This window comes from Amblyomma americanum, chromosome 6 (assembly GCF_052857255.1).
Source record: "Amblyomma americanum isolate KBUSLIRL-KWMA chromosome 6, ASM5285725v1, whole genome shotgun sequence".
Lineage (NCBI taxonomy): Eukaryota > Metazoa > Arthropoda > Arachnida > Ixodida > Ixodidae > Amblyomma > Amblyomma americanum.
Genome location: NC_135502.1, coordinates 4,078,793 through 4,091,661, shown reverse-complemented (window position 1 = coordinate 4,091,661; position 12,869 = coordinate 4,078,793). Strand labels below are relative to the sequence as shown.

Here is a 12,869-nt window from a genome sequence, read left to right as displayed (position 1 = left end):
CACTCGGGGCCTTAATTAAGGTAATTTTCTTTTCTGCTTTCACCACGAGACTAAGGGAGGGTTTCGTTCGCGTGGCCGATGTAGCGCTCACGCATTAAAAATCTCGAAATAATGACTCTGGAACAAGTCTTGCACAAGAGCGTTTACTTCGCTGTTTATTATTAACTGTTAACTGCCACAGATACGTGAACTTAGGCCGTTAGAAACGTAACTGTTGTAGCATTAAGTAGCAAGGTGGGGTCTTTGACCTCACCTTGAGCAAACGAAAGATACCTTGTGCCATGGCGCTCTTTGGCCGCAGATGCCCTCGCGCCATAAAAATTCACTATCATCATCATCATTATCATCAATAGGCAGCATTAATAAGCGTTTCAAGCTGACTCGAAAGGTAAATTTTCTGCCTTTCTTTATCCTTCTCTGTCTCCTCACGCAAGCTGACTCGAGATACACTGCCCACGTGCAACAGTTAATTAAAAACAAAAAATTCCGCAGAATTTCATGATTCGAGTCGTATGACACAATGACGACGGGACATGAGTGGGCTAAAGCTGTTCGCAGGGACCTTCTAGTGCGAATGCACTACATGGCAGGGTCGAAACTAACCGAGAATCTTGCGTGAAGCCGTGGAGTAATTCGGGTAAGCTCGAGTTAGCTCGGAGGAGCGTCGCGCCAGCTGCCGCCGAGTGGAGAGAGAGGGTGCGAAGATGAAGAGCGAGAAACGCGGTTGCGTGCACATGCAGATGCCAGAAGGAAGAGGCGAAGAACGAACACGTGCTTTCGCACCTCTACTCAGTTTAACGACGTTACGTTTTTCAAGAATGATCAGTATCTGACGTGTGTCAATTTACAGCCTTCCAACGCAAGCCAAGGGCATAGAAGGAAAGGAAGAAGCGAGACGGCTGCCACTGTGGTGCTGCAATTGCACCACTATGAGGTAGTGTTTAATCACAACGAGGATTTAAGTGTCATTGGTAAGTGCGCTGAGGAAAAGGGTTATGGTGACGGAGCAGTTACGCACACAGCGCCGAGCCACTATCACCTGTGCCACATTCCTGTGCTGCGCCATCAACGTTGAAGTCCTGCTTAGGCTCTACTGCAAATTACAAACTCAGTGAAGGGTTTTGTCATGAACCGAAATCAACCGAGGACCTTTGAAGGGTTATGCGCTGTGCCGAGAGCTTTATGCAGTGGACTCGCGCCATCTCTGGCTACATGGCTCTTCTGCGAGAGCGGCTGCCATCTTGGTTGCGCGCTCAAACCACATGTCGGGCATTCCCAGATAGTATTGCTGCTCCGTGGACCACATGTTCCTTGACACCACGCCGCCGAGCTCCTTCTGCAACTTGCGAGATACCTTGTCGCACAGCAGCTCGGGAAGGGCTCGCGAGCACTCCCGTTCCCTATGGAGACGAGAGGGATATGAAGGAAAGAAAGGCGTGTAATGTAGGTCACTTTCACTCTCAGCCGCAAAGCTCGTTAATTATGCATAGTGCGCACCTATGCTTCGAGGTACGGGCTTATTTCTGGAGGCCGTACGTTTGAAGATAGCGGACTGATGCGCCGCTTATGAGGGCTTTTCGATGCTCAGCGTAGCCTTTGAGGAGCCTTTATCAGATCACAGGACTGCCGCAGGTGGTAATAAAAACAATCTGACAACTCTGCACACGCGTTTCTTGCAGTCACCTGCAGTCACACGCGAGAGCACACTGTAGATTCTTATTTTCACCCGTCGCGTTTACTATATTAAGAGCGCAGAGCCTCGCTGTGGCGCCAGGTGTACTGGAGAATGCTTCGTCGCTGTAATTGCATAGTTTAGTTAGTTTGTAGGAGTTTAACGTCGCAAACCGGCTCAGGCTATGAGGGACGCCGTAGTGAAAGGCTCCGGACAGTTTCGACCACCTGGGGTTCTTTAACGTGCACTCACAACGCACAGTACACGGGCCTCTAGAATTTCACCTCCATCAAAATTCGACCGCCGCGGCCGGGACCGAACCCGCGTCTTTCGGGTCAGCAGCCGAGTGGCATAACCACTAAGCCACCGCGGCGGCTGTAATCGCATAGATGTGCTGCTTATGCGAACAATGTGCATTACATGACATTGAATCGGCCTATATGGGATCAACCGAAGGACGTGTTTGAACTTTACAGGGCCTGAGGCCAGGGCTGCGTGGGAAGCTCGCGCTAAATTGACGCGGCTACATTTTCGCGCGCGCACTATTTGAGACGTCCGCGTAGCTGCGAACGTACTTGGCTTCACCGTCTTCTGAGTGCCACAGTTCATTCTGCTGGTGATGCGTGTTGATGGCGAAATGAGATTCGAGGCAGGTGCGCCATAGTGCGGTGTCACGGAGGTCCTGCCACCGCTCGCTGTACCCAGCGAGCATCACAGGGTCGACCTTGTCCACGTCGTGCACGCAAGAAGACGCGTTAGCCGTGACGGGTACAGCCAGTCCCGCCGACTCCATGATGCCACGCGTGACCTGCGAGTGTGCGGAAGCACGCCATCGTGTTGCGGTTGCGTGCTCCGAGAAAACAGAAGCTCTCGCACCGATGCTCATAGCAGATAGCGAATGCGGTAAAGGCAATTCTGATGAGGTGTTCTTCTATAAAGGGATAATTTGTGCCGTTAAATTTGAAAAAGAAAGTCAGTGACAGGTCTATTTGAACTTAACTTGTGCCGACATCTGCCATACACAAATAAATGGGCAGTTCTAGATGTGACTGAGACTTTTATAACTCCAACGTCCCGAAAAGAAGCGCAATGACAAATGCTAATCATTCGTTAAAAGAAAATAATGTTTGCCTAAACAGCCATATTCTTGGCTTGTTATAACGTACCTCCGTACGTACCTCCGCGTGTAAGGCAGTGAAGATAATCATAGGGTGAATGCGCCGTTTAAACACGCACAGCTCTGCGTGGATGGCCTGGAATTACACGTCTTAACGTAAAAAACAACGTGTAGACGGATATTTGGGACAAAGAAGCTTCGCATATCTCCTTATGCCTCTTCTTTTACGCTGTTCCTATGAATGACATAAAAAGTCATTGGAACAAGACTGTGAAACGAAAGTTTCACGAAGATTGGTTCGCGTTGGGGCATTGGGTTCACCCCGTTCCAGTATTCGCGGTTCAGATGCCGGGATGGGGACAGCAGCACGACGGGTTCATTGAAATTTGCGCCTTGAAGCACATAGCATCAATGTTGAGTTTACTTTTATTTATATTAATGAATAGGCTTGAGGACATTTCGACGTCCTTCAGCACGAAAAAGTGGTGCTGGCAGCTGCGCCATTACATCATTGTTGTTTGTCCGCGACGTTCAAGCGCATAAAGGACGCCGAGACTATGAACAGACCCCAGCGCGCGTGGTGTGTGCCTGCTGCAGAATATCGAGGATAACTGCACCGCGCCCTCTCTCCTTTTCGGCAGCGCCAAACTCAAGGCTGGTGACGTCATGGCTGCTCTGGACAGCGCGCACTGCTTGGTAACGTTTTCTTCGGCCAGCTAAGGAGCGCTCTATTCCTTTGTAACAAGCCAATGGCGACGCCGTTTTATTGTTTGTTTTTTTGATACCGCTAGGTGTAAGGAAGTTTCAGGGCGAGTCAACAGCTCAGCAACGGCTCTGCATAGAGCTCAGTCACAGCCATAAAGAAAAAACTCATCAAGCCTAGAATAAAGAACTTATACTTGTACAGTCAACAGGTGCAAATATTTCTACAAACCGATAATGGAAGAAATAAATTCGGTATTCAGATGATAGGACAGGAAACGCTGTGTAGGGAAAATATGTACTATAAAAACACTGCGTGAACTTACTGGAATTGGCCAGAGCGCCCAGCTAGTGTCGCTAATGCAAACGGCTTGTCACTTTCTGTTCTGCAGCCGCTCAGCCATTCTCTTTGTTTCTTACGTCACGGATTACGTCAATGCTGATTCTTCAAAGCCATGCGCCACCTGGTATCAGCCGAAGCAACGAGAAGCGCTTGTCTCGAATTCTTGGTAATGTTAACATTTCTCACCAGATAGCACAACGAAGAATTTTGAGATTGGTTCGGATAGAGTGTCCGCTTGTAAAATAAGATGAGACAGGGAATTTTGTTCAGCTGTTGTTGTGAGGAAAATGACTGTTAAACGAGCTTACTCGGACGATAATGAGTGTGAATTGATCCAATTGCGAGAACTTGAGGGAGTCCCCTATGAAACTACCTCCCTAAGCAAATACTACAAATGTTAACACTCCCACATGCGCAACGCCTACGTACCTGAAAATAGTGAATGTGCGTGGCGAAGTCGCGGAACGCCGCCAGAACGCCGGAGTGGCTGAGCGTGGCTGTAGCAGGCCCAGGTTCATCTGCAGCCGCTTCCCTGAGAGCAGCCAAGGCGAGCCGTGACCAGCGCGCAGGATTGGCTCTGAGCTTCAGGCAAGCGCCCCTACGAGCCTGCATGCGGATTCTGTCTTCCTGAAACATAGCGGCTTTCTCAGATGGATATGCTAGAGGGATATGTGCTTTTCCCTGTTTGCGATATCTGGCTCAATCAGTGGTCCGGACAGCATTATGTAGGCTTTAGGGCGGACAGCAACAAAACAAAAAAATAATATTTTAACCTGGGAAAAATTATCAGCTCCGAGCCGTTAGCAGGCGTAGGTCACTGCACCTGCAACACTGCACCTTTCATTGCACAAGCGAGGCTCAGTAATGGAAAAAAAATCATTTTTCCTGTTTTCACAGTACGCAATTCTCCTCGCTAGTTTAAGCTAAACAATTAGAGCCGCTAATTTGCAGTCAGCAAATTAAGAACCTGCTTTTAACTTTTCGTTTGGCTTTTGACGCAGCATATATATCCGACTTCTCTCAGTGTAGAATATCCGCCAACGTACGTGTAAAATCGCACTTGGCAGAGTTCAGGCAATGTTGCGTGATGTTTTCGAATAAACTTTGAACACGTGCGCCCAGAGCTGGAACTAGTTTATACTTTAGTGCGTAAGTACTAATCCGACGGGTACCAACCCCCGCAGGATCGCCCGTTGTCTGGTCGCAGCTGGCACTGCCCGTTGTTGTTGTTGGCCTCATACCAACGGCGCATAGCCGAGCAAAATCGTCTCTCGCGTGTCCGCCTAGCGCGAGCGGCGCTCCGTCCGGCGGCACTGGCCGCTCATCGTCGTCTTCTACGTAGCACAAATCTCTGCTTTCGCACTGATTCGAATGTAGCAAATATTCTGCGTGCACATGGCTTATAAAAGCACAGTTCTGGCATAATCAAAGATTTAATTGCATTGTCTTTTCTGGATTTGAAGACTACGACATCACGTGGTTTTTTTCGTGGAGATAGTGTAAGCAGCTCTTACCGAAAGTGTCCGTTACATTTTTCATTCAAGTAAGAGTGCTAAGTTTTCATTGTGCTATGAATGGAACCGTACTGCCCTAGTCCTGGTATGTTTGCCCGGCATTCCGTGATCGAGCCGGTGTATATTTTCTCATTTGTGTGATGAGCATGGTCACAACACGATTACGATGCTCGGTAATGCGTTATTCGCAGCTGTTCTTTTGAGTCACTGATAGAGGTAGTGATTGAATTTTCCGACGCCATCAGCTTTAGGTTAGTAATGTTCTTTGTGACGCCATTGTCAAAGTTCTTGCCCTATGTTGCGAACTGCGCATCTTTCACGTCGACCCCCCCCCCCCCCCCCCCCCCGCCCCCCGCCATTTTCTGCTTTTTCTGTTTCTGTCGAAGGCTCGAGCGATAACCGTTTTCTGCTATTTTCTCTCTCTGGACCCCCCCCCCCCCCCCCCTTTTCAACCTGTGCTATATATTGGCCTGCGCTGCCAGAATAAACGCTCATTTCCCGCCAGATGTGTCTGCGTCTGCTTGGCCGCGGCTGAGTAGCTGGCGATGCAACAGTGGCGACGAGGCCGTTTTTTTTTACCCACACCACCGAGACGGATTCCGAGGCTTCCTGTCTTCAAGCTGTCTCGGAGCCGACAACGATGGCCTGTTTACAGTTGCCGTACTCCGACGAAACAAAAGATAAGCGGAAGCCTTACCTAGTCAGAGCAGAAGCGTATTTCGAAGCGAACAGTGTAACGGACCTGTCTAAGAGAGCGTTACTGGTTTCGGCGTTGTCTAGCCAGATGGTTGAAGTGGTAGCTGGCAGAGTTGCGCCACGTGCGCCAAATGACTTACAAGGAAGTTGTTCAACGTTTGGATGTGTACTACGATTCGAGGAAGCACGAGATAACTGAGAGCTACAAGTTCTTCAAACGCTCACAGCTTCCCAGGCGAAACCGTTAGCACGTTTCTCGTTGCTATTCGCCGAATAGCAGACAACTGCACTTTCGGTACGTCGCTTGACCGCATGCCAAGGAATCTCATTGTCTACGGCGTGCGCTCATTCACCCTGCAGAAGGAAATGTTAGCAAAAAAGATGCCAGAGCACGTTAAAGATCCCCAGGTGCTCGAAATTATTCCGGAGGCCTCCTCTGCGGCACCTCTTTCTTCTTTCAGTCCCTCCTTTATCCCTTCACTTACGGCGCGGTTCAGTTGTCCGCCGATATATGAGACAGGTACTGCGCCATTTTCATTCCCCCAAACTTTCTCAATTTATTTTAGAACAGGCCGAAGCTGTTGAAAACGATGCTGAAGATACGACACTACAATTGGCGCCCCTGCTTAAGCTACAACCTGCCCAGCCCACGTCGGTTCCGGTCTCCTTTTTACAAACAAATGTTTTTTTTCTCTCTCTCTCGGTTCAAGCTTCACGTATTCGTTTTGTGCCGCAGCATTATGGTAGATGTGGTAGCAGCAAACATGACAGCAGATGTAGTTCGATCACAGCAAGATGTTATCGCTGCGGGTACCGGGGGTCGTCTTGTAAAGATGTGTCGCATCACCGGCAATAGAGGCCGCGTCACACCACCAGCAGGGAAGGGAAAAGCTCGAGGAAGCCGCACCTGAGGACGATGCTGAAGGGGCACATTTATGGACTCTATTTTCTGCGCGAAAAAGCCGCCTCGGTGCACTTTCACATGGGATGGTGTGCAACTTCCCATGGAAGTGGATACAGGGTCGCCTGTCTGCGTCATTTCTCGGGATGTGTTTGACACGCATCGCGAACAGTGGCCGGCGCTTATGCCTTTCGCGTGTGAAGTTATGTTGGACCACTGCCAGTGCTGGGAGAATCGCAGCCGTGCCTGCAATGCAATACTGTTTCCGTAAACTGCTCTCTTATCGTGCTCAACTGCTCGGGACCAAATCTTTGTGGCCATGCTCCGATTTTTTTTGCTTGACGGAGAGGGGGTTTCAGTGCTCCGGTCGTCGACGCAACCCTTCCCAGACGCACCGCAAGAATAGGAGGAATAAACAACATAGTCGGCGCCTACCACGATGTGTTTTCACAGGATCTCTGTCTGATCAAGGGGCCTCCTGCCAGCCTGCAGCGGAAGCCTGGGGCTGTACGCAAATCCTGTAAGGGAAGATCCATTCCTTACGCAATGAGAGACGGGTTATCGCAAGAGCTGGACCGGCCGGTCTCTATTGGCGTACTCTCGCCCGTCAAACATTAGAACTGGGCGACTCCGATCGTGCCAGTACTTAAAGGGCGGAACAATCAGAATTTGTGGCGACTTCAAGGGTACTCTTAGCCCAGTCTGTGCAATAGAGCAGTACCCCCTGTCAGCTATTGAGGGTATGTTCGCATCTTTAAATGGAGGGGACTATTTTTGCATACTTGATTTACGAGATGCCTACAATAAAGTCCCGCTGGATGAAGCTTCTAGGAAGCTGTGCATCATACGCGCACACAGTTCTGTCCCAAAGTTTCGGTTCCGTGATTACCTTCTAGGTTGGCAATTTATCTTCGTGACGGATCATCAGCCTCTACAGGGTCTGTTACGGCCTTACCGTCCGACACCACCCCTGGCTGCAGCGCGTACGTATCATAACGCTGGGCGTTGTGCTTGGGAGGCTACCGACGTAAGCTGCACTACGCGCCGGGACAAGAATTGCTCACCTCAGACGCGCTCAGCAGACTGGCACTGCCGTCTACGGAGACGGATAAATTAGGTGCGCCACCGGAATATGTCCTTGTTCTCGAAAACTTGACTCGACTTGACTTGTCCTTGACTCGACTAGACCACGACACTGAAGAGTTGTTAGCCCGCTGCCAGAATTGCGCCCAAATTTTGCCGATGCCGGCTGCAGCGCCACCCGTCAACTGACCGCGAACGCACGAAAAATGGTCGCGGATTCATATCAATTTCGCCGGACCGACAAGAAGAAAGATGATTTTAGTGGCAGTAGATGCACGCACGAAATGGATCGAAGCAATTCCAGTCAAATATGTAACAACGGCTCGCACTATCAGCTGCCTACGCACCATGTTTGGCAGATTTGGCGTTCCGCGCACCATTGTCTCCGATAACGGTACGCAGTTCTCTAGCCATGAGTTCGCTACTTTCGCGGCTAAGAACAACATACTGCACCTCTAAACATCCCCTTTTCACCCGCTGTCTAATCAAGCTGCAGAAAGAGCGGTCCGTACGACTAAGGACGGACTTCGGAAAATGGCGGAGGGAATTTTAGAAGACAACCTTGTAAACTTCTTGTTCAAGTACAGGAGCACGCCCCGGAAGACGGGAAAATCGCCGTCAGAGTTACTGTTGGGGTAAGAGTTGCGGTCTCACTTGGACACATCTTTTACGTCAGCTTTTGCAGATTCGCCGCAGGAGTCAGATGACTGGATGGTTCCCACGGAAAGAAGCTTGTACGTGCGGAACTACCGTGTGGGTGAAAAGTGCGTGAAGTCGACGTCAGGATCCCGCATGGTGCCGGTCCAAACTCCTGCTTCCTTGGTGAGACGGCACATGGACCAAGTACGCCTTCGGCAGTCACAAACACCGCCCGGCTTACAAACTTCGCCAGGGACTAGACCATCCATACTCCCTGAACAATCGTTAATTTCTTCAGCCACAGGTTATAGAGGTCGTTATCGGGAGCCCCCTCTAGAGTCTGGTGACAACAGTGCCACAGTTTTCACCTGCAAAAGTGGCAACCCAGGAACAAGTGCTACGGCGATCTACCAGGCAACGGAAGCCAGTGCTGCGTTTTCATCTTTAAGAACAGGGAAGTGTTGCGAACATTCACGTCGACCCCCTACCCCCTTTCCTCCTTTTGTGTTTCTGTCATGGCTCGAGCGATAGCCGTTTTATGCTCCTCTCCTTCTGGACCCCCCTTTCCACCTATGCTATATATTGGCCTACGCTGTCAGAATAAAAGCCCATTCCGCACCAGCTGTCTCTCCGTCTGCTTGCCTGCACCTGAGTAGCTGGCGATGCAACATGCTATATCGGATATCGACGCTGAAATAGGCAAGGGGGAGGAAATGCCAGCGTCGTCTTATATCTCCTTGGGGATGACGTCACAAATTCTGAGATGCAATCAGAGGCTCCGTAGCGATGACTGAGTGATTACGACACGTTTCTGAGAGTCAATTAGAAGTCTTGCTCGAGCCATGTGATTTGTCAAGTGGCCTCCAAGTGGCCATGTGAAGTTTTACGCCAACGACGCCGCTCACACCTGGAGTGAGCCACTAACAGCTGCCATGCAAAAAAAATGGCTGTGGTTTTGCTCTGGTTAAACCTGGAGTGACGCGATAGCTACAACTGGCCGAGTGGAACTCGGTCAGTCGAATTGCAAAGTCAGTTTTTCGCCGCTGCGTTTCACTGGGCGTTCCTTCTTTATCTTTGTCCCTGGACGTGGATTCACTCTCTCCCCCTCTCCACTCCTCCCCCACTCGGTTTCGCCGGCGCGCCGCGCCGCCGGCAGCTGCCATGGTCGCCACGGCGCCACTCCGCTGAAGGCTATAAATGCTAGCGTAATGTAGGCACACGGCGCGCACACCAGCTACGTGCTATGCCGTCACTTAGCGCATGCGCACAGCTGGTGGAGCGGTGGTGCCATGTCTCAGCGCGCAACCACGCTGACCTCGCGAAGTGGCTGGCGTAGTGTAGCTCTCGCTACAGAGATGCGGCAGAATAAAACCGCGAATGCATGTTCAACACTAGGAATCTCCTTCGCCACAAAATAGGCGTATACTTCCAGTTTCATCGACATACAGTTGTAAGAGCACACCTGATAAATTACGCATTCACATCAACCGTGCAACATCTACCTAGAAATGCAACGGACCCGGCAACCCATCAACGTTTCTCATTCAAGATCTTAAACATGGTAGTTTTAATTCTTGGCAAGAGCTGCTGGAAGCAATGCTGGTATCAGTGCCATGTGAAGCTTACCAGAACCGGGTAGTGACGCACATCGTCGGAGTAATCTTCCAGGCCACGAGCGCAGCTTTCGTCGAAGGCCCCTACCCTCCATGCCTGCCTGTCAACGAGGTCGTAGGCCAACTGGGCCCAGAAATCAGGCGAGTGAAGCTCGGCGAGAACCTCGAGTCGGACTGGAGACACAACGAGGCCACTGTCACCTTAGCCAAGACAACAGCACGTATGAGAAATGAATTTTTTTTGTTGAAAATTCCAACTTCAGCTAACTAGCAACAGTGCAGCGCGAGATGACAGCAGGCAGTGTGGGCGCGAGCATCGCACTCGCGTTTTGTCCACGCTCCTGATTCAATGCGAAAGAGTCTGCACGCAGCTGGGGAAATTTTGACGCACAGCTTAAGAACGAGGTGCAGCGGTATTTGTGGACAACATTACTGAGCAAACGCATAAATGAATATGTTATGCGTTATTTGATTGTTATTACGTCTTTGAGAGTTGAATAAGACGGTATGAGGCTGTCTGATTTCCATCCAAGCGCAGTTTAACTTGGAACTTCATATGTAGTAAGTCGTGATCAGTATCTTCAAACAATTGTACCAGCAGCACTCGTCCACGGCCACAGATTCAGACGCCAGAGGCGCACCCTTGGGCTTCTCTGCGCCCGTTGCAATATCTCCGGTTTCAAGGTAGCGTTCAATGATGTTACTTGCGCCAGTGTTACCAGTTTAGAATTTATTTTTCTTTTTTTGCTTGCAAGGAGACTTCTGTGGCAAAAGAAGAGAGGTTCCGCAATAACTGAGTTAGTAGAAAAAAGAAAGTTCAGGAAAATAAACGTTTATTTTAAAGCAGTCCCACGAAGGGACTGATGACAGCGCCATAAAAGAGATCAACACTCGGCTGCTCCTTACTCCATCTAGAAAATGTCCAATGCGGCTCCGAGTGCGTACGGATCAGCCGACACGCGATAAATACAATCGATAGTCTAGGTACGAGTCAGACTTCAAGGCGGAATCTCAGCAAGCGCGTATAGTCTCGAAGGAAAGTATGAAAGAAAAGTACTTTCTAGTCCACTCATCGCGATATAAAGCTTAGCAGAATAGTAATGCTATATTAATAATGCCTAATGCAGATTAAAACGATATGTTCACTGAAGTAGTATATGCAGTTTGCAGTGCACAAAAGGAAATCAACAAGCGTCACATTATAAGTTCAAACATGCCTAGAACGCAGTTTTATTTTATGTCCTTTCGAGAATTCCAGAACCCGCAGACAGTTATTAAGCGCCATATTTTTTTACGAAAGCGTTTGCTTTAAATCTAAAAACAGGCCCCGTATCAGGGCTGAAATTGGAAGTTCAACAGTGGATGGGTAAGTCAAATATTGAAAAAAAAAAGTCTGCATGTCAAAATAAAATATTCTCTGTCCTATCTCTTCGCACCGTTTTTTTTTTGTCGAAGTATAAACATTGTGAACCATGGGTAAAATATTAGCCTCGAGGTATGTATAGGCTCTATCTATATATACAATAAAGAAGACAAAAAACGCACTGGCATAATGAAATTACGCATCGCAGAACACAAAGATTCGTCGAGACAAAACGGGAGATTTACCAAATGATGAGAAACACCGGGCAGTTAGTTTGTTCCCCAGCGTTTCTTGGCGTCAAAGATATGTACGTTGCAAATTAGCCATAGCAGCACTGCAAGCTCAGCTCGTCTGGCAGCAAATGGACCTTGAAGTAATGCTATGTTCTTCCCATAGAGAGGAAAGTAGAAAATCAGGGCGAAGATTGCGAGCAAACTTGCGCACCAAAAATAAGTTAACAAAGATCTCACCTTGTGTCTCTTTTTCTTCTTCAATGGGCGAAAGTGAACAGAGAATCGCTGGGACGTTTTCTGTTCTTTCAGACGAACTCGCGACGTTCATGCTTGCCGGCGCACACCGCAGTGCGAAGTAAACAGAAGCTACAGCTTAAAGGCAAGATCGAATTGAGCAGCCGGGCGAAATAGAGGTTGTCACTTTATGTAGGTCGCGTTCCGTCATCGCAGGAAGTCGCTTATCCACGGACAGCCTAGCAACTTCGAAGATGCCAGTTGAGAGGCTGCCACATGATCGCTTTGCGCGAGCGCTCCGTCAAGTGCTGCCGCGTTCCACTTTGGACTGGGGGGCCTATAGTTTCGGAATGGCAGTTGGAATTAGGGGGAAGAGGGACGCCTTGTTGGCAGACTGCCGTGTCCTGTCTTGTGAATTCTCTCTTCAACAGCCGGCACAATGCATGTTTATTTGTGGTGATAGAGGGGGCCGCGAGCGAGATTGTTGCTTTTGCGTTCCCATTGTTCTGCTAGATACGCATAACGAAACTCTTGCACAACGATAGCCACAAGTGCGCATTTATCTACACCGCCTTCTTGCTTCGAGGTGGTGACTTCTGAGTGGAAGTGAAATGCGAACACGCCTACGTTTTCTTCTTCAAGATTGTAGCCATGTGGGAGCTGTTGGTGAACACGAAGCCATACACGACAGCTAAATGTAACAAGAAACTGCGTTCTATCTATTGGTGGTGGTCGCATTTGATTGTCTGATTTGTAGTA

The 12,869-nt window shown here is 49.3% G+C and overlaps 1 protein-coding gene across 5 annotated transcripts; it reads right to left on the bottom strand.

The window, feature by feature from the left end:
• Nucleotides 1–466: 466 nt before the first annotated feature.
• On the bottom strand, nt 467–12,434 carry LOC144094528 (uncharacterized). Of its 5 annotated transcripts, none has more exons than XM_077628443.1 (5): nt 12,114–12,434; nt 10,294–10,481; nt 4,264–4,457; nt 2,248–2,480; nt 467–1,400 (listed from the first exon to the last, which is right to left on the bottom strand). In XM_077628443.1, the coding sequence occupies exons 2-5, from the start codon at nt 10,373–10,375 to the stop codon at nt 1,181–1,183; spliced, it is 729 nt and encodes a 242-aa protein (XP_077484569.1). In that variant the 5' UTR covers nt 10,376–10,481; nt 12,114–12,434; the 3' UTR covers nt 467–1,180. The 5 variants fall into 5 exon arrangements, with proteins under 5 accessions (XP_077484569.1, XP_077484567.1, XP_077484570.1 ...); XM_077628441.1 differs by having other exon boundaries at nt 4,264–4,440; XM_077628444.1 differs by having other exon boundaries at nt 468–1,400; nt 10,294–10,454.
• Nucleotides 12,435–12,869: the final 435 nt, after the last annotated feature.